General features: G+C 34.7%; 1 protein-coding gene across 2 annotated transcripts in view; it reads left to right on the top strand.

Moving 5' to 3' along the window:
- FYB1 (FYN binding protein 1) overlaps nucleotides 1-22,858 on the top strand; it is an 84,371-nt gene that overhangs the window by 21,168 nt on the left and 40,345 nt on the right. For both annotated transcript variants that reach the window (XM_025052161.1, XM_006919504.2), the window contains exon 2: nucleotides 20,984-21,140. In XM_025052161.1, coding sequence (XP_024907929.1) covers nucleotides 20,984-21,140 — 157 coding nt within the window. The remainder of the gene's footprint in view (nucleotides 1-20,983; nucleotides 21,141-22,858) is intronic.

Genomic DNA, 22,858 nt, shown 5'->3' with positions numbered 1-22,858 from the left:
CTCTCTCTCTCTCTCTTTCTCTCTCTCTCTCTCTCTCAAATTAGCTTAGTAGGACCAATGTTCCCGGGAACTAACTTTGGAGGAAATGCTGCATGAGATTAATGCAGAGTAGCAGATAATATTTACAACTCAAATTCACTGGTGAAAAAAATCTTTTATGTTTGCTAGGAAAGTTGTTTTACTGTACAAAGCAGAAACAGCATAAAAAGGAACCCAAAGCCATTGTTCTAAATCTTAATTTACTTGAGATGGGGAAGCTGAGCAAGAACAGCTTTGCAAAAATATGTCGCAGGAGAGTAGGAAGTGGGTATTCTTGCAGCTTCTCACAGCTTCAGCAACTTTGTTGTTCAGAGCCGGAGCTGCAAGGCACCTTATCTCAGAAAGCAGACATACATACACACACAGCCTCAAGAACATGAGAGAGATGGTGAAGACGTTGGGGATTTGGGCGGCATCCTTTTATACATAAAATTTGAAGTTCAAAGTTTGAAGAAAAGCAATTGCAAAGTTCGACAAACTAAATGGAAAAATAAATCGTTTTGCATTGTAAATGATTCCCTGATTCCATGACGACCAGCAGTTTGAGCACTATAAGTTGTAGTGAATCTAATTGTAAATGTGAGCCCCAACCCCATTTGGAACCATGAGCAGATGCACCCTGAGATTCCTTTCCGCCCAGCATTCCATAAGAAGTAGATAAGAAGAGCGCTGGGCCATTATAAACCTGCAGTTAAATAACTCTTAGAAATATCCGACATAGCAGGAAACCTGCACATAAAAGGCACACCAATATTTAAGGGCATTATGAAATTATAGAGTGGCAATTCCACATACTTTCACAGCAACTTTTATCTTTCTTCTCTTTTAATCTCTAGAAGAAGGCAAGACTTTATTCCCAGTGAGGTCAAAAGAAGCTCCCAGCTAGTTACAACCATCGAGCATCCCCACACTCTAGCCCACATGAGCCATTCTGATCTCAGAACAGTTTCAACTGAGTCCAACCCAGCTCACTGCTTATATCAGCGCCATCAGTAAACTGGCCCTTCTCCAAACCCTGGATAATAGTTGTCTGAACCACTTGTTGCCAATTATTCCCTATCCCTGCCTATTGGGTCCCTTTTTTGATGTTTTCTTAGATTCTCCATAAAGAAGGCTGAACCGTCGATGTAGTGTCTGCCTGGGTTAATCTCCTCTCTGCTCCCTCTTCCCGCCCCATACTCCCGTTCCCTTCTCCCAGCTCAGAGATTTGACTATCAACAATTTCCCTACTTTCTGGGAAGTTAATTATCAATCTTTCTAATCCCTTGAATCGTCTCATCTCAACATGCACATACTCATGTGAGCAAGTAAAAATATAGCCATAACTTTGGGGAAATCCTAAGGTTCTCCTCTTCACACATACACAAAAAAAACCTGGGAAAACTTTCTCTCTGGGGAAGAGTTCTGCCTGCTTGTGTTTGCTCTTAATCTGTTAGTTGCTGATTTTCTATCTTGCCTTGTCTCTCCTTAGCTTTTTCTTTTATCCTAGAAAGTAACATGCAGATTTTCATTATCTCATCATCGAGATGCTGAAAATACATACAAAATGAAGATGTTTAGCTTTTATCTTTTTGGGTTTTGAAACAAAGGAGGCAGACAGACAGACAGACAGAGAAAATATTTGGTTTCATGGGATGATAGAAAGAACACTTGAATAAAGAAAACAGGATTCTAATCCTTGGATCTCAAGATATTAAGCTTTGTGTCTTTTAGTGAATCCCTAAACTTATCTGGACCTCAGATTTCTTATCTTTGATCATAATAGAGGACGTTTTTAAGAGTTATCCTATGCTATGTCATCCCTAAGGCTGGATGATTATCTTGTTCAGTGTTTCAAAGTCTTATGCAGAAGCAGGAAGATGGCTTCATAAAGTATTAACAGATTTATTAGTGCCAAACTATACATAAAAGGCTCTGGAACTGTTCTATCTTTAGGAACAGAGTGTCTAATTCCTTGGTCATTTGCTCCATGAGCAGTCAAAAGGGATTCTACCCCCTCGGATGAATCCACTTTACCTGGTTCTGTTCCCTTTCTAGTAGAAAACTGGTTGTCAGGATTCTATAAACAGTATGTTAAGGATTGCTCCTGATGACCTTGCCTTATTTTCAACAGTCTTTTCAATCTGCCATCTTCTAAAGTCATCTTCTGATTTTCCCTATTGCCTTTCAGCACTCTCCACCCCTACTTGTCACTTCCCAGCCCCCGCTCCCCCACCATCCAATTACAAAACAGATAGTGCTGTGGCGCTTTAGTAAGGCTTTTCCCATTTCAAAATCACCAGGTCCTCTTATTTCGACTATGGTTGGATCATATAAGGTTTGATTCTTGTAAAAGGGGAAAAAGGTACTTAAAAAGAATGCAGTACTAACTGAAAGTGTCAGCTAGTAGACGGTTGGATATAATTAAGGATCAAAAATAAACAAGTTGTGCTTTAAAACTGAAGAGAGATTGTGATAATGATATATTTCAGGCAAGAAGTAACATACGCTAGTAGTGCAATGATTACTTAGTTACCAGTCTCTTCACAGCCTTCTACATTTTCATGTTGACCTTCGAATAAGACAAAGTGTACCACCATTTATCCCACACCAGTGATTCTCGAACTTTAAAGGCTTATTAAAATACAAACTGCTGGGCCCCAGCCCCAGAGTTTCTAATTCAGTAGATCTGGGATGGGACCTGAGAATTTTAATTTCTAATAAGTTCTCAGCTCATGCTAATGGTGCCCAGTTCATACTTTAAGTACTATCTTATACTATAATAGAAACAAATGGGTAAATGCTATCTCCAGGTTATTTTTTAAATTCTTTTAGTCGATCTACTTAAATGTCTTTTTATATTCTAATCTAAACTTTGTACCAGATTAGTAATGTCATCATTGGCTGACTTGAGTTTTACTATTTTATTTAAAGGAGAAGAAAAAAAAAAATCAGTGTTTCTCAAAGTGTGGTCCATAGGCCACATGCCTCAGAACTCCCTAAGATGCTAAGCAAGAATGCAGACTTCTGAGCCTCATCCAAAAGTATCTGAACCAGAATCTCTAAGGGTGGATTTCTAAAATCTGTTAATTGAATACGCCCAAGTGATTCTAATGCACCATAAATTGTGAAAACTACTGTCATAGACTTAAGTTTAACAATCAGCTAATCAATGTCTAAACAGTTGAATTCTGACAATTTAATAAGAGTATAAAATATGATTCCTTCCAGAAGCTGAGTCATATTTCAGCTGAGGTATCTAAAATATCAAATATTGTTTTAGCTTTTAAATAACTATGCTATATGATTTACCAATATTTTACCTATGATATAAGGGTACCCCAAAAGTTTTTCTATGATAGCTGTACATAATTGATTTTTTCCCATTATATACTAAATTTTTTGTGTCACTAATTGTACTTCATTCTGTCAGATCACTCCAACTTACCGGGGATTCTTTTTTATTTTTCTTCTTTTATGATGACATTGATTAACAAAATCCAATAAGTTTCAAGTGTACAATTCAACAGTAAGTTATATATATATTGCATTGTGTGTTCACTGCCCATAGTTAGATTTCTTTCTGGCAGGGATTCTTTAAATATGATTCTTGTCTCCTAAAGCAGCAATAGGTCCCTCAACAACGTGTTATCAACAATCTGAGTTACATGTGCACCTTTAGTGCAGTCCTACAAAAGGTAGTATTAGAGGTTTGGTCAAAATGGGCACTCTGACACAATTTTTAGATGTCAAAAGTTTACCAAGATAAGTATAAGTAATACAGTTTTAGCAAAGCACACCAGAAAAAAATCAGGCTGAGGGATTTAGGTGGGCATAGCATCTCATATTTTCCCAGTTCTTTAAGGTAACTTTGGGTGGGTGTCCATTATATGTTGCTTGTTTGCAGTAAGATCTTTGTACACATGGAAAGCCTAAAATGGGGACTTACCAAGCCTCTTATCCTCCCCCCTACCAGTTTCATCACACTAAAATTCCAGCATTGCTACCTTTTATAGATGCAAAATTTGTATTTAGCAAGTCATATTATCCAGATCTAGTATTGTTGTTTCATTTACAATTTCTTACTAGGCCACCAGCAATGTCTTGTTTCATTGTCCAAAATTATATAATAATGATTAACTATCAGGTGCGTATAGGCACACTGCAACCAAGTAACAATGATCAATCAATGGACAAAGGCAGCAGTAGTCTACAAGGTCAAGGGGATTTGGCTCCAAGTCTGACTGACTACAAAGTACATTGGTTGACTAACTTGAACTCTTGTCTCCTTCCTGGCTGACCTTTTTGAATGAACTTCAACCAGTCTAGTACATATCAATGCAGCATCTTTAGTTTGTGTCTTATGCTCCTGACTGTCCCTATTCTCTTGTTGCCAAAGATTTCTATTCTTTCAACTAAGTCAGTGATTTAAATTTTAATTAAATTTAGGCCTTTATTAGATGACTTCTTATTCCAATTCCAATTCCAAGACTAATATTTAATATTATTCTCTCTCCTAATTATGTGTTTTCTGCTTATATTTAACTGTCATTCTTTCTGTTCATGCCTTGTAATATTTGGTTCTCCTAACGAGTATTAAAATGATAATCTTTAGTGTTAATATTAATGACAAAGATAAATTACATAATGAACTCCTTATTATGTTTAATCTTTGATGTTGTCCTGAGGGTGGCAAGGTCCAAGAGGGTTTGACATTTGTATTTTTTTTAGCAGAGGATTATTTATTTACACATCCATTCAACGAATATTTAGTGAGAGTCTATAATGTGTTTATGCCTGGGAACGCAGCAATGGGAATGATATATGTGATTTTTGCTTTTGTAGAGCTTACATTATAGTTGGAGGATTATATAATATGGAGGTAAATAAATAAGCAAATTCAGAGAATGCTGAGTACTGTGAATAAAAAACAGAATGATGAAATAGAGGGGCTATGGAGGTGGCAGACAACGTGAGCTATTTTGAATGAGCTCAACAGTGAAGACCTCTCCGGAAAGATGATATTTAAGCAGATACGTGAATGGTGATGGAGTCCAACTATACAATGATATAGAATAGGAATGTCTGAGCAGTGCAGACTCCTTACATAAAAACCAGCTTGATGTGGTTAAACAAACAGAAAGACCTTGAGTGGGCTAGAATACCATAAGCGAAGGGGGAATGGTTCAAGATGAGGATGGAATAGGAGGCACTGATCAAATCTCATAGATCCTAGAAGGTCATAGTTTAGAATTTGTAATACTAAGCCATTGAAATTGAAGCCATTATGAAAAAGTGTATTACCATCTGGTTTACATTTTAGGACTTCTCTTTGACTGTTGTTTAGAGCATAAAGTGTAGGCAAGTAAGAATGAAGCTGAAAGACTGGTTAAAAGGGCTTTTGAGTGAGAAATGATGTGGCTTGGACTCAGGTGGTACAGTGGAAGAGAGAGAAGGAAGTGAATTTGAGATGTTTCAGAGGTAGCATTGTTAGGAACTGCTCACATATCGAATGTAGGGAGTTAGAAAAAACAGAAGAGGAATCAATATGAACAGTTATTAAATATTTACTTATTGGATGTTAATGTGACGGATCTACTACTATATTTGGACTTTATACAAGATTAGATGCACGGTGCAAACGTGATGATATGATTTTAATTTGTATAATATAATGATGGAATCTATGAATTAGATTTAGGAACTGTAAAACTTGGTACAGTTTGATTGGTTAGAATCATTAAACAAAGCATACAGATGAGGTATATGAGAAATCTTTAAGTTCAGCTGCTAAACTTGAGCTGTGAACAGTCAGGGTAGTGTCTTTGGATATTTTCATAGATCCTTAAATTTTCTATACAAATTTTTAAACTGTGTTTTCATTCCAGTAAAAATCTTTTAAACAATTAACATAAGCTTACATTTACACTGTCATTAAAGTACAGTTTGATTTGCCTCAAACAAGTGAAAAAAGAATAAGTGAAGGACAAACGATGTCACAATGAACTATAAAAATAAAGATTTCACCGTAGTTAAAAAGAGAAATGTAGTGAGAAAATTGAGTTGTAACACAGGACATATAACATAGTAATGCTAAACTCTAGGAAATATTCCTAATTGGAGAACTGTAATTAAAAATAGAAAATGAATATGGGCTAAAAAAAATGAATTTACTCAATAATTAAACACATGCTACTAAATGCGAAAGTTTATTAGCACCATAAAAATTATGCAACTAACCCATATTTTACTAAATTTTTCCTCACTGGGGATAAATGTTTATGGAGTATCTGTTGTGAGCTAGGTTCTTGTGATAGACATTTTTGCTAACATCATTATCATAATGTTATTGTGAAGTAGAATTTTTATAATTTTACAGATTAAACAGAGGCTCAGAAAGATTATGTGATTATGTTGGCAAAATTGAAAAATGATTAAAAATATCCAGTGGTAAAGAGAATATGAGAAGGCAAAACTTCAGCAAGTCCACACTGATAAAGTTCCATTGGAGGACAATTAGACAGAATCTCTGTGAACATAAAATGTTCAAATCCTTCATCTCAGAAACTCTATTTGTAGATATTTGTTCTAGAAAACTACTGCCACATATATAGAGAGCACGTAAGTGGATGCTCAAGAGAAAAAGACTAAACAAACCATTGAATATCCCACTCACAAAACATTCTGCCACATTTACGAGGAGTGAGATGGACCCAATACATGTAATACAATATTCTGTGGACAGGAATACTTGGGTTTTTAATCAGGTACCTCCAGGCATACATCCATAGGTGAGTAAATGCATAGAAAAAGTTCAGCAGAGATCGACAATGGCTGCCTCTGAGGAGGGGGGTAGAAAATGAGAGGTCATGTGAAATTTTATTTTATCTGTGTTGGAAAACTTTTTCAGAAATGATTTGTATATTATTTGTGTAATTAAAAATACTTATTTTATTTATTTTTTTAAGAAAAGAAGGAAGAGGGAGAAGCCTGTCTAAGATTACAGTCCTAGCAGGAGCTTCTCTATGGTTTTTGTATTTTCTCTTCCGGGTCGTCTCTTCTATGTCTTTCTCTTCTCAAGGTCTTGATTTATCATCTGACACTTTTGTGCTATTAAAAAAATGGCAACAACAATAATTGTCATTGTCATAGAAATGCAAACATTAATTCAACTAACTATCCTATCTTTACACCTGTCTGTCTACATAGTTGTGCTTCTTACAGTTACACTGGGTTGTGGTCACTTTGTCTCCCCAAAGTGTTTCTTTCTTTGGAGTCTTGCCAGGAACACCTGCTCTGTCCAGGCTCTGCAGGAAGCTCTGCCTTCTTATTGGCAATTCCTCTTTCCTCAACTCTTTATGACTCTCTACCTGGTCTGAGATCTAATTTACCCTTTTCAAAAACTGGCTTCCTGGATGAACCTATGATCAGGCAATTTCCCTTGGTAAACCTTTTCTTTTCTTTATGGCAATTTTCCCTTTCTTAACAAAAAAAAGTGTTGGTCACAAATTAACGTAGCCCACAAATGTGCTTTTCTGGTGTGCAGAGTTCTTTGGGGTTTTTGTTTGTTCGTTTGTTTTAATTTGTTTTATTTACTCGATTGCCAACATTCAAAGATGGGAAGATTTCATTAAAAAAATCTAGACTTGTTCTTTACATGTTTACATGGGCTGGAGCCCTGCAGTAGCCATCCCACTGAGACAAGTCATTAATCTCTTGCTCACTGGTCACATTCCCAGCCCAGTGTACAGATGCATGTTCCTTCCTGGCTTTTATTTACAGTTGAGTTTGGAGACCTGCTTTAATTGTCCCTCTGTCCATTTTCTGAAGTTGTGATATTGTCTCTGTAGCATCAACGTTTACTCCTTCTCTGCTCATAGATGTTATATTTCTGGGTTATATTACTTTTATTTTTAAAATATTAATTCACCCAAAACATTCACTATTATTCCACACATAAATCAGTTTATCTGAGGATGTTTCTAAAACTTGAATTCTAGTACTTTCTTTGCTCCAATATGTTATTAGCATACTTTTAAAACAACTTTTAGCATTTGAAGAAAGAAATTCAGTTTTATCATCTGCCCAAATGTGCTCTATCTTAGAACATGAAAGAGGCACTCTATAAGCTATGAGCATCTGACAAAAAACAAAAAAATGTTTCTTATATACTGACTATTCCTTTTAAAATAAAATGACATTCTTAACATTCTTTTGAAAAGGGAAGATTCAAAAGTCAGAAAAGTTGTCAAATTATTGCCTAATCTGAGTTTTATGTTATTTTATGAATTGAAAATAAATAAAATTATTAAAAACTAATTTACATTTCATGATTACGTATAATTATATGTTATATTTATGATTATATTTATAATTATAATTATATTTGTGTTTATAATTATATGTATAATTATATAGATAACAACTGGATAGCCAACAAAGTTATTGGGGGAGTGAATTTTTAAGAATTAAAAAAATTCGAAGACATTGAATGTTAAAATTAGGTCTGAGATGGAGAAATTCAAGATAATGATCAAAGCCTTTCTTTACTTTTTTTCTTCTAATTGATCAACATATTTGTTTTGATCTCTACTTCTTCATATTCATCCTAATTTCTGCTTTGGTTATGCAAAAATCGATGTTTCAATATTACTTTTTTTTCCATTTTGATGGACTTCTCTAAGCTAACCAACATTTTCTTGGCAGCTTGCTTTCAAATCAAAGGGCTTCTTACTAATATAGTGCTTTGTTTTCAATTAAATTGGTTTTCAAAATTTCCCATCCACTATGCGTTTACAAATCCTTTGAAGATAAAAGCAGATGACTTCGAATTAGAGCAAAGGAAAATTACATGAAACTAGGTTTCCTAAGCCAGTGACCCAGAGGTGTCAAGCCCTTACCTTTGAAGGCTGCTGAGGATTTTCTGGAAATTTATAAGATACTTTGACATAAATGGCAATATCTACTTATATGTCAGTATTGTAAATAATATTCTGTATTAGAATAAAAGCCAATCATAAAAGAGATAATGTCCATTTTTTCAGCTACTTAACTAAATAGGATGCTATATCTCTAACATTCTGTATAAAGGAGACACACACGCACACACACACACAAATAGAATGTCTTATGAATGTATGAAAAGATTCTTAGCCTTACTTATAAACATAGAAATACAAGTCGAAATGTCATATCATTTTTTACCCACCAGAAATTGAAAAACTAAAAAAGTATGATAATGCACAGTGTCAGTGAGGTTACAGGAAAATGGGTATTCACCTCTTGGGCTAGAAGACACATGAATTGATAAAATCTCACTAAATGGTATTATTTATCAAAGGCCTTTTAATGTTTGGTTCTTTTAACCCACCAATCTCACTTTCTAGGAATTTATCATACAGATGTGTTTACACTTATGGTCAAAGACATAAATACAGGAATAATTTTATAATTGTGATTGTCTAATAATCCAAAAATATGAAAACATAAGAAACAACCTACAGTTACTCAAAAGATTAAACATGGAATTACCTACCAATTCTACTCTGAGCATATGTCCAAGAGAAATGAAAACTTATGTCTACACAAAGACTTATACATGTGTGTTAATACCAGCATCATTTATAATAGCTAAAAAGTGGAAATGACTCAAATGTTCATCAATTGATGAATGGATAAATAGATGTGGTATCCATATAATGAACTATAATTCAGCCATAAAAAAGAATGAAGTACTGATATCTGCTACATGATTGAACTGCAAAAACAGCTGAGTGAAAAGAAACCAGTCACAAAAGAACACATATTGTATGATTCTATTAATATGAAATGTCCAGAACAGACAAATCTATAAAGACCAAAAGTAGATTAGTGGTTGCTTAAGGCAAGGGGGAGAAGGGATGAGATAAGCTGTGATAGTTAATAGGTAAATGGTTTATTTTTGTAGTGATTCTTATGTTCTAAAATTGGATTATGATGATTGTTGCACAACTGTAAATATACTACCACTGAATTGTATACTTTAAACCAGTGTATTAAGTAAATTTTATCTGAAGCTATTTTAAAAATAATCTAAATTTCTATCAGTGATGATACTGGTTGAATAAATTATGGTAAATTCATGTAATGGCGAACTCCACAGCTATGAAGGAAAAAAAAACTGATTGCCCTATTTGTGCCATTGTAGAACAATCTCTTTTGAGATAAGAAAACAAATCATAAAATAATTTATGTACTATGGTCCCATTTGTGTAAAAAAAAAATTCATGGGCTGTTTCTTGCAAGACTGATAATGGGTGTCTTTGGGGATGAAGCTAGGGGATGGTATCTAGAATGTGAGATTTTCTTTTCAGTATTCTTTCTTATATTAAATGTTTTATTGTATATGCATTTATTTCGCAATAAGCTATTTTAAATTAGTTATTTTTCTAAAGGTAAAAGAAAGTCCAGATCAATAAAACATAAAATGCCTTACTATATATGGTAGATGCCAAGTATTGTAGAGCATGCACAGATGTTGACAATGCAGACCCACCCTCAGAAGGTTACTGTTTAACTGGGAAATAAATAAATAAATAAATAAATAAATAAACGAAAGTTTAAAGATAATAAAATTAGCATAAGAAACCACGTATGAGTGCTCTGTGTACAAATGAAAGAGAGCTCTCTAAGTAGCATCAAGCTGCACGGGCGTTAACACTGAGGAAGGCAGGGCAGCCACACTACAGTTAAAAGGGCAGGTGGCTTTTCAGAAGCTTGTTTCTGCAAAATGGTCAGATGTGCACCAATTAGCATGTTGTTTCAGGCACAAGTGACAGTTTAGAAACTTTTTTTTTTTAAGTTACTAGAACATGATCGTCCCAGTCTCTCTACACAGATGGAAATAAACGTGCCCCAGAGATTTAATAAGGGCCTGTCCCATAGAGAACACAATAGTTTTATGTTCTAAGATAATTTATAAGTAGAACACCTACTATATGCTGGGCAGGTGCACATATTATTTTTAATTCTCACAGCCATCCTGTAAGGTAGGAACCAGTAGTCCCATTTTAACAGGCAGAGAACATAAAACCCAGAGAAACAAAATAAGTCACTGTGTCCTACAGCTAGTGCTAGATAGGATTAGTCACCAAACCCAGGTCTGAATGATTCCAGCACAACTATTCTTTCCATCAAGCCACTCCACTTTCCATATTGAAAATTGATTTTGGTGTGTTTAGGAATAGAAAGTGAAAGTAATGTTTGTTTTGGTACCTAACAGAATGGATTTAAGAATTTAAACTTCCTGATTCTAAATCTATTTTAAATACCCTAACAGATCCAGGATTAGTTATGATTGGTTTGGGGAAAAGGCTTTTTTGGTGCTTTTGTTTTGTTGCAGTTGCAGTTGCAGTTGCAGTTGAGGTGGGTAGACTGCAATGTATCAATGATGCAGCCAGATCTAGTGATAGCTAAGAAGAATAGAAACATTTATTAAGAGCTACAATGTGTCAGGTGCTTCTGCAAGGTAGGTATATATGACCATAGTTAAGAAAATGAAGGCTTGGAGAAGTCAAGCAAACTATTCAAGGCTCCAAACTGAGTAATAAACAATTGAAAGTTAAGATAAGAGTGCTGGAGTCTGAATTCAACCCCAAGCTTCTCTGTCCTAGAAACCTTTTATTCTTCACTCTGCCATGAAGCCTCCTAAGCACAATGAAAATATAGAAGTGGCAAATATAGACTTTCGGTCCAAGAAGTTTGGCCGTGAACAAAAGGAGAAAAAACAGCTCACAGCTAGAGTCGGAGACAAGGGTAAGAAAGGATATTGTTGTGTTTCTTTAGAGTAGAGGAGATCAGACCATGTTTAAGATGGGAAATTTTTCTTAAAGAATGAAATACACAGTCCAGAGCATATAGTATTAGCTTAATAAATGTTTCTTGCTTGAGCAAGTGAAGGAGTTAATAATTAACGAAGCAAGGTTTAGAAGGAGGTAGGCACTGATAAGCACCAAGAATGCCAGTTCATATTAGTAAGGGAAAATGACACTTTTTTTTTTCCGGAGAATCAGGGGTTAAAAATAGGGAGAACAAGATATAAGGAGGTTTTAAGTTAGAACAAAGGATAATTGGGGATCATCAGGTGGAGTGCTCTACATGTTCTTAGTAAATTAAAAGGCAAGGCCATCTGTAGTGAATGAGGAAGGTATGGGTAGGGTCCAGGAATATAGTTTGAAACAACCATTATGATAAATGTGATAAGATCTCAGTGAGACTCAGTCCCAAGAAAGCCCATGTGTAGTTAGGCATAATGAGTGTGCGTAGGTACGCAACGGCTAGGGGTTCCATTAAGTGTGCACCTCAGTTGTTTACAAATTACTTAATGCAGAGTTCACCAGTACGGACTCCAGAAATTCACTACAGTTGCTAGAGCTTTTCTTCCCATTTGGGTGGGCAATAGCTACGTGCCTACCCAGGCCCAGAAAAAGTAAAAGTCTATATTCTGAGTTGCCAGTTCAATAGCTGAATCCTAGGGCGGGCACATAATATAATAATTCCCAATTAACAAATAAACTTATATAAGTGATTTCAAAATATTTTAAGTCAGAAAAACTTAGTAATGATTTTATTTGCTGCACCCATCATCCTTGTGTGATCGTCTTTTATGTTTATATAATACTTTAGACTTTTCAAGATGTTTTCATGCATATCAGCTCATTTAATCCTTAAACTGCTGTGATGTAGCTGGAACAGTATTACCGCAATTTGACAGATGTAAAAACTAAATCACATGGAAGTTAACTGATTCACCAAAGACAAAGAGTTCTTTAGTGATAGAGCTGGTGATGAATCAGTTTTCTAATGCCTGGCCCAATTCTAATACATTCCAACAAAACCAGAATTAGAAATACCTGGTCTAAGGCCAGGGTTTTATGGCAATTCGGGCAATATCATACACAGTGTCTTTGGTTTTATAAAGTGATCCATAGACTAAAAAAGAAATAGAGAACTATAATTCTACATGCTCCTGGACTCCTTGGGACATGAAGGCTATAAGTACCTTGTTAGTCAAACATCATAAAGGTCAGAATCAACGAGCATCAATTTCCTGAGTCCTCATAGATCTTTGTGTTACCAGAATATTATGACACTATCTAGAACCAGTATATGGTTTGCAGAAAAATCTGAAGTGTAAAGCTTGTGAAATAAAACAGTTTCCTTTTTCTATAATAAGAGTACACTAGCACCCTCAATGTGTCTTAGTTAATCATCCCTTCTCCCTTTCCCCATTCCTTCCTCCTTTTCCCCTCAATTCTATTTTTCTGTTTATAGAATTTTAGATCCTGACAAAATGTCATCGCTTCGGGTAGTCTGTGTTTCAGTGATCCTAGAACTATCGTCGGGGTAGGGCCAGATAACCCCTGGGTACTGTTGACTCACAGAAGGCCCTTCCTAGTCATTTCCTCCTAATAAAATGACTTTGGAGTTTCACCCATCCGGGTGTGCCTGAGCAGGGGCATACGACTTGTGCAAAGCCTCTTCTGAGCTTCCAAAATTAAAGAGGATGATGAATAGTTTGATTCAGAGGTTGTTAAATGCCTAGATTCTTGAGAGTAGTTTTCATATCCGGAAGGTTTTATAATCTCTCTTCCCTTCATTCCTAACCCTCCTCATTTTCTCTGTAATCAGTATGAACTGTTCCCTAACATAAATACAGTCAGTTCTTTTATTTTTGCCATTAGTCACCTTTTTATTATAGTTAAGAATTTTATTATTAAAATTATTACATCACTTGTGAAAGTTCAAATGTTACAACAAAATGTTGAGTCAAGCTCCACTGGACTTTTTTAGCAAAATGCCCAGCATCTCCTTGAAGGCATTCAGAACAGGCCTCCCCAAGATGTGCTTCTTTGGCATGTGAATTATTTTGAGCTGAAGCCAATCGAGACCCTACAGGTTCAGGAGAAACTTTTACTGCTTTCTTAATCAATTTAAATGTGAAGGCTTACCCCTAATATGAGTTAACGCTGGAAATAACTCTTCGTGTCCTATCTATAAGGCAAGATAAACTTCTAATTATTGAACCTCTACTCCCTTTATCATCTTGCAATGACTCTCTGAGGCCCCAAGATGCCTTACCTCATCCTTAGCTCAGAATGTCATATATATCTCATTTTCCCTTTCTGTCTCTGAACCTATCATGTATGTGGGGTTATTATACATACATATGCAATTAAATTTGATTATTTTCTCTTGTTAATCTGTCTTATGTACATTTAATTATTAGACTGACCAAAAGAACCTTGAACAGTAGAAAAAAGTTTGTTTCTCTTCCACATCCTTCTTGAACTCTTGAGCTACAGTTAAAGTGCCCAGGAACACAATTCCTGGATCTGACTTAGGATGAGAGTGGGCAATACGTTGCACATTCCCCTGATTAGCTCACTGCCACTGAGTCATCTTGCGCTGTCCATGAGACCAGCTCTGCCCACTGCTATGGGGCCCATATTCCTGCACAATCCTGTCATTCTTTGAGGAAGGGCTTTAAAATTTTCAGACTCAGTATTTTAAAGCCAAATACTCTCACAGGCAATACCCCCTGAGCCTCAGAGTATAAGACCCATAAGTAGATCAGTTTGGGGTATTGCATCTTAATTTTATATCCCTAATTCTTGATTTCAATTAAACTCTAAACTTGTTGCCCTTTCCCTTTATCTTATTTATTTTATAGCTTCTAAGTTCTTTTATGAATTTATTTCAAGTTCCTCAATTCTATTTCTTGGGGCTTTTTTACCTGCCGGCCCACATCAGTCATATTCATCTTTAGGGACCTATTTTCTACTAGCTCCTGAATGTCTACTTTCCTGCTACCTGGTTTCCAAAATCAAATTCTGATATAAATTATAAATTTCCCATCCAAAACACCCATATATGTGAATATATACTTCAGAATTACTTTACAGTCTCCAGACCAGTTCCACTTACGAAACTGAAAACCATCATACAAAACTGCACTAAGAGAATAGGTCTCCACTGGAAAAGCTAGACTTACATCAGATATTTGGAAAGCATATCAATGTGTCCACTTGAACTTACCAATAATTTCTGTTTTATTACTATGAGGAGCAGCAGAACACAGCAGAAAGCGCAAAGACCTCATAAGAAATTGACTAGGGCTCAAATTCTGGCTGAGTTTAAACCTCACTTCTGTTATTTACAAACTCTCTGAATTTGGACAGTTTTCTTAACTACCAAACAGAAACAAGATAATAACATATACCCTATTGGGCTGTTACAAATATTAAATAAGATTACATATGTCAAATGCCTAGAATGGTGCAAAAAAAAAAAAAAGTGATTACTTAATGTTATTTTCATTAATCTCAGAAGTTTCCTGTAGATTTATTGTTTCTGCTTCTTTTTTACTTATTTTATTGCAATTCAATATCTATCCCCTTCTTTCCATCACAACAGACTAGATCTTTGCTTTTGAAAATTTCAATATTACCAATTATATTTTAGTATAATTTACAGAGTCCAGATTAAGATTTTAGAGCAAATCATTTGATGTTAAGGTAAGTCTACCTGTTCCCCACCTCCCCCGTAAGACTAATGTGCTTTTTCTTAGAATTATTTTGTATATATGCAAACATATTCCTTGTAGTATTTGAAAGTGACCACAGATTTTGCAAAGTAAAATATTTTGCTGCTAAATACTAGTGTAACATAGGAAGATTTTAGCATATGTTTTCCCAAGCTTGATGAGGAACAAGACACTTAACAATTGGTTTAGTGCCTCATTAAGCTTTTCAAACTACTTCTGACCATTTTCCAAAGGTAATTAAAAAAAAAAAAATTCGACCAGTCTCTCTCTACCTCTCAGCCCTGCTCTCCTCTGGTTTTGCTGCACCCTGAGGTAAGCCCTCCCCTGGTGGTGGCAAGATGGCTGCCAGCAGTTCCAGGAGGATCCTCTTGAGTTCCAAAGCCAGTGGAAAAGTAAGCACCTCCCTTTCCAGTTAGCTCCAGTTATTATAACTATAGAAGGGAGAATAGATGCAAGCAGAACAGCAGGGGCCCACAACAGAGGCCCCCTCAGAAAGTCTCAAAAATCTACGTAAAGATGAAAAAATGGCACATGGGTTTCAGGGTAAGTCAATTTTTAGTGTCACCAAACTATGTCCATAATTTCTCACGTCCAGGCCTTAGATGAGTCTCCTATGGTAATGCCTCCTGCTTGTCAAAATCTTTTTTATGAAAAGATAGGTCATAGGCTAATAAACATTTTTCTTCTATTTGGATGATGGTTTATTAGTATCTATTCACAATGACTTATTCTCTCTTTGTATAGCTTTCACTTCACTTATGAATCTATCAAATCACATTATAAGTAAAAATAATTTATCATTTTTATCTGACAAATTTACTAGGATTTGTAATCTTTATTCCATGATAAGAGAGGCATTTTCAATCAGCAAACAATAGCTTATTAGATAAATGTTGCTGGGACATTTGGTAAATGATTTAAGGAAAACAATAATAAATACTATAAATATAGATCCCAACCTCATACCTAACTAAAAGTTTTAAGGACTCAACTGTAAAAAAAAAAAAAAAAAAAATGAAGCCAAAAAGAAATAGGAGAAGATAGAAAATTATATGTTCTCGGGGTAGGAAAGGCCTTTCTAAACATAACCTAAGTGATAGAAATTATATTTTTTTAAAAAAGAATTTACTCATTGATTTAGAGAAAAAGAGTAGGTACTATATATCAAAAAATTTAACTTTACTTATGACAAAAAATGAAATGGACAAAATATGTCTAAGATAAATATAATCAATTGAGATTTTTTATTTATCAGATTTATAAGAGAATTCATTCTTCCTACCTCAACCCCCAAAAAATAGCTGCCAAAAGAGAAGATGAGCTATTCCTGTGAGAAGAACCTGGCAGAGTGTGTCACAGGCCAGGAGTGCAAGGCCTGAGCAATTTTTAAAGCTCCAAGAAGATGACTGTGATCATGAGGAAAGAACAGGAGGAGAGAGGGGAATATTTTTAATAATTACTACAGTGAAAATCTTTGGAAAGAGGCAGAAGTATCTAAAAGGAATTAGAAAGCTTTTGGTTTAATATGCATCGAAAACCCTGCCACTGATCCTTAAAGAAATTTTACAGTAAAGTACTATATTTTCTTCAAAGGTATTGGAGATTTTTAAGGTTTTATTGGTTATGGCATAGTTTGGTTTTTGTTTGGTTTGGTTTGGTTTGGTTTTACTTTGGTATGTACAAGCAGAGGCAAGAGCCAAAGCTGCCAAATTATTATATTCAGTTTGTCCATGTAAAAGGCAAAAAGAGTAAGATCCTTAATAAAATGGTTTTACACACAAATAAGAAAAAGTGAATGCTATTTTAAAAACAGGCAAAGAATTTGAATAGATAACACAATTAAAATAAAAAATAATTATAAAGATTAAGAAAGTGACCTCACTAACACTTGAAGACATACAGAATTAAAACAAAATATTTTCAAGAGGGCAACCCCCCCTTTTTTTTTCCAAAAAATTCCTCCATACAAGAAGGATAAGAAATACAAACTCCATGGTCAAGAAAGCCAGGCAACATGCATAATTCCAGAGCATCATATATAAAATCAGAAAGCGAATGGATGACTGATGGAGAGGATGAGGGTCAAAGCAAAAGGGGAAGATGCAGAGACAAGTGATTCTGTTTACCATATAGCCAATAGGACCTAGACATTTTTTAGATATAAGCAATGGTATGCTATAAATGTTGAACTAGTTCTTCAGAAAAAAACTCTGTATGTGTGTTATACATACATGTTATAAATTTTATTTATATACAGAATGTGTAACATAATATACGAGTAATAAAGTATACAGTACTTTTATTGAAAATCCAGTATAGCCAATTGATTTTTACATCTGTAGCTAACCTGCGATTGCGATTAATGAAAGAGTACAGTTCCAACTTGAATGTTGATTGGTATTTTCACTTAGGTTAATAAGATGAATGTGAAACAATAAAGATGTGTCAGAACTGCACTCACCAATGATTGAGTGACTACTTTGCTGAGTTGTATAGTAGTTTTCAAATACTGGGAAAATATTTCCTGAATGTTTCATGCTATTAGCAATATAATGACTACAGAAATGACACACTTTTAAGTTCAATCTGCATTATCAGCATTTTCTCCATCACTTGCTTAAATCTAATAATCAACAAAATAATAAATCAAGCTCGAATTTGCAGTTCTTGTCAATTTCCATGAGATAAATACTCCCATTATTCCCAAGTTCAATCTACCATAATGAGGTCACTGAATACAGAGTTGAAAAGAGATACCAATAGCACACTATTATATATCTTTCCATCATTTATAGCATTTTTCATTACAATTTTATATGTATTTTACTTACATTCACTTAGAGATTATCCATCTCTGCAAATCTATAAGAGCATGAATTTTTGTTTTTTCTCTGTTGGGTTCCTAAACCCTAGAACAGAGGTTGACCCATGATAGGCATTCAATAAATATTCATTGAATGAAAAATGAAATGTTGAACTTACTACATGCCAGGTATTATTCTAAGTGTTTTTTGTATGTTAAGTCTTAAGTCCTCACCACAACCCTATTATGTGGCGCTATTTTTATCTCCACGTTACACATGAAACCAGAAAATGACTTACCCAAGTCACCCAGCAAGTAGTGGTGGAGTCAGGATTTAAACCCAGGCACGCTGGCTCCAGAGCTTGCACTTCTATCACAGTGCATTTTCTTAAAATATCAGAGCCATGATGCTAGCAAAGAGAAATACCAGGAAGACAGCTGCATGACAGACCTTAAACGCAACCAGGTCAGATTAGAGCAAGCAGACAGTTACAATATATTGAAACTGACCAATTATCTGAAAGGTTTCATTTAGTATAAAATGTTTAAAGGCACAGTGATTAATAATTGTGGGAAGTAAGAGTTCCAAAGAAAATTCTTCGCATATGACAAAATGAGGCAGTTATTAGCTCCAGGAAAACAGTAAGTTGAATGAGAAAGAAAATGTAATTATACTATACCACTTGACTCAGCAAAGAACAATATTTACGTAGTCATGATAATGAAAGCAATGAATATGGATTTAATTTTACAAAATCATGTTCTTGCTATACTGGAAAGGGAAAGGGAAGAGAGCAAAAACCAATCTACCAAATGGAACATCAATAATCTTTCAAAAAATTATGAATCGAGCATTAGCTATGTATAAATAAATATATGTGAATTTTTTATTTGCATATTCTACACATTGTTTAACAATTCTTAAGGTTTACATTGTTTAACAATTCTTAAGGAAAAATAATTTCTCTTATTATTTTTCGGAGTGGGAATTCAATTTAAAGTATTTATCTATCTCAAGAAAAGGAACATTTATCAGCATCACTAATCAGGGAAATGCAAATCAAAAGCACATGAAATATTACCTCACACCTGTTAAAATAGCTTTTATAAAAAAGACACGAGGTAGCAAATGCCAGGCAGTGGAGAAAGGGGAAGAGATATATACTGTTAGTGGGAAAGTAAAGGTGCAGCCACTAGGAAAAACAGTATGAGATTATTCTAGAAATTAAAAAAGAACTGTATGACCCAGCAATCCAACTTCTGGGTATATATACAAGGGAAACAAAATCATTATTTCTTTTTTTATTATTATTATTTATGCCTATAGCACATGGTCTTCCTAAGTGGTCTCTCATCCAAGTAATAACCAGGCCCAAACCTGCTTAGCTTCCGAGATCAGACATCTAGCTCGTTTAGGGTGGCACTGCCATAGACCATGGACTGTGGCTTCACTGGGGTGTGGACTCAGGACCTTCTGCGTGTAAAGCTGATGTGCTAACCACCACACTATGGAACCACGTCCCATAAATCATTATTTCAAAGACATATCTGTACTCCCGTGTTCACTGCAGCATTATTCACAATAGCCAAGGTCTGGAAACAGCCTAAGTGTTCATCAGTGGATGAATGGATAAAGAAAACGTTGTAGATATATATGGTAGATTATTATTCAACCTTAAAAGAGGAGGAAATTCTGTTCTTTGCCACAACATGGGTGAATCTGGAGAGCATTATGCTAAGTGAAATAAGCCAGACAGAGAAAGATAAATATGGCATGGTATCAATTACATGTGGAATTAAAAAAAAAAAAAAAAACAGTTCAACTCATGGAAAGAGTAGAAAAGTGGTCACCAGGGACTGGGGGTAGGTAAAATATGGAGAGATTGGTAAAAAGGTATAAACTTCTGTATAAGGTGTGAGTCTCTAATGTATAACATGATGACTATAGTTAATAATACTGTATTGTATTATTGAAATTTACTAAAAGACTACAACTTAAATGTTCTTACCAAAAAAAAAAAAAAAAAAGGGGGGGGACAAACGTGAGGTGATGGATTGGATGTGTTAATTAACTTGATGGGAGGAATTCTTTCACAATATATACATATATTGAATCGTCATGTTGTACACTTAAATATCTTACAATTTTATTTGTCAGTTATATTTCAATAAGGCTGAAAAGAAAAGACTACAACTTAAATGTTCTTACCAAAAAAAAAAAAAAAAAAGGGGGGGGACAAACGTGAGGTGATGGATTGGATGTGTTAATTAACTTGATGGGAGGAATTCTTTCACAATATATACATATATTGAATCGTCATGTTGTACACTTAAATATCTTACAATTTTATTTGTCAATTATATTTCAATAAGGCTGAAAAAATAAAAGAAGTGGAATACTTACAATACTGTATTATGTGATACTTAGAATATTAGACTTTTTAAAGCATTAATGCAACTTAGGATGCATTTCTTACATTTTTATATTTAAGGTTCTCATTTCTGCATACTTGGAATAGACATTTCTTATATTTTGAAAACTTGTCTTAATTCATGATATTGTTTGCTTTGCTTCTTAGGTACCAGCAAAAGCCAAACGTCTTACTCAACAACTTCCTTACCACCACCTCCACCACCCCATCCGGCCAGCCAGCCACCACTGCCAGCATCTCACCCAACACAACCACCAGTCCCAAGTCTACCTCCCAGAAACATTAAACCTCCCTTAGATCTAAAGTAAGCAAAATATTATCTTATCATTTCTTTGTCAGTCTGTCATAGATTTTCAAACTATGCTTAGCTAAGTGTTGAGAGTTCCAAGGTAAACTGCTGGGACCACAAAGGTGGCAGGATGAAAGGATGTCTGAGCAGTCTGTTTTTACCTCAACCCCCCATCCCCTTGAGCAACTCCTATTTATTTGTTTTTAGAGTATTTATCTGTTTTTAGAACACTTTCCCATTAGCATTCATTTGAAGAAAATTTCCACTGTTCTGAAGCATTCTTTAGGTCAGTACCACCACCATCTCTTTCACCACCATCATCACTGTCACTGCCACCAGTATCATTATCATCATCACTATCATCACGGCCACCATCACCACCACCACTACTACCATATTTTACTGACTGCCTATGATGTGCTAGGCACTTTACATATGTAATCCCTATAATCTTATCAAATGGGTAGTGTTATCATCATTTCATAGATGAGGAGATGAAATTTTACAGAGGCTAAGTAAATACTTTGAGATTAGACAAGAATGTAGAGTAGAAATTTGGCAGTCTGAGTCCACAGTAAATATGTGCTTTTAACCACTCTGCTAAATAACCTCCTTTAAGTTTTTTTTTTAAATGCAGGTTTTCTCTCCTCCTTCAGATTTTTGACTGCATTTTAAAAACCTAGGAAACTTTTATTGAAGCCTATTCTTGCTTAAATTTTCTTAGATGATACTGTTTAGAATGTCAAAACTATATGGTTTACCATGCATGGGCTCTTTAATCATGATTTACCAGAATAGCTGGTTGAGGAAAAAGCAAGTGGGAGATTGAAATGGAATGCAATGTTTTAAGAAGAAATAGTCAAACAATGGCAAGCATAGATCCTTATGGCAAGTCAAGCTAGATTTTTCCCTTTCTTCTAGAAAATTGCTTTACATGATTCTCCTTTAACACAAATAAGTAATATCCCCAAATATTTAGCTACAACTTATTTTTTCTTCATTTCAATCTCCTACCAGATTGATGTTATTTGTGCTTAAAGTATTTAATATTCATAATCCATATGATAGACTCTGTTAATAATAGTATCTGATTGACAGCTTTCCTCAATTGCTGATGATGACAATTCAGAGCAGAGTTTGAAATCACATTAGCCATGGGCAGCCTCCACTATGTTTCACTTTATTATGCTTTTGGAGGATTTAAAGGCAGTAACCAGAAGGTATTAGTGCAGCTTAGTGGCTGTTATCTTCTATGTGGCTTGCATTGTGCATTTATGTTAACTGCATATATTTCCAAGCATTTGTGTTTATAAATTCTAATTTAAAATCTCTAATACTCCATGAAATCCAGCTACCAAATAAGAATGTAAGCCATCTAACATATGACATCTAACATATAAGTGCTAAATAAGTATTAGTTTAATTAGAATAACTAATTAATATGTGTTCTTAAATACACCTGATTTCTGTGTAAATTATTTTCCCTTTACATGTAGTAAATCCTGTTTCTTTTTCCTAATTTCTTTCCTACTTTAATAAATTTAACCCACTAGATTTTAAACTTAGTACCTTTGAATTTTATTATGTAATTGTATCCCAGGTACTGGCTATAGTCAGGCTTCTGGATCTTGTGTAATTTCAGTGAGAAATTTAAATAAATACCCAGAGCATGAATTCCTGAACATTTATAAGACATGACAACTGGTACGTAATTGTTTGATGAAAAAAATGTG

Source organism: Pteropus alecto, unplaced genomic scaffold (genome assembly GCF_000325575.1).
Source record: "Pteropus alecto unplaced genomic scaffold, ASM32557v1 scaffold338, whole genome shotgun sequence".
Lineage (NCBI taxonomy): Eukaryota > Metazoa > Chordata > Mammalia > Chiroptera > Pteropodidae > Pteropus > Pteropus alecto.
The sequence above is the reverse complement of the archived record's forward strand: the minus strand, read 5'-3'. Positions and strand labels throughout refer to the sequence as shown.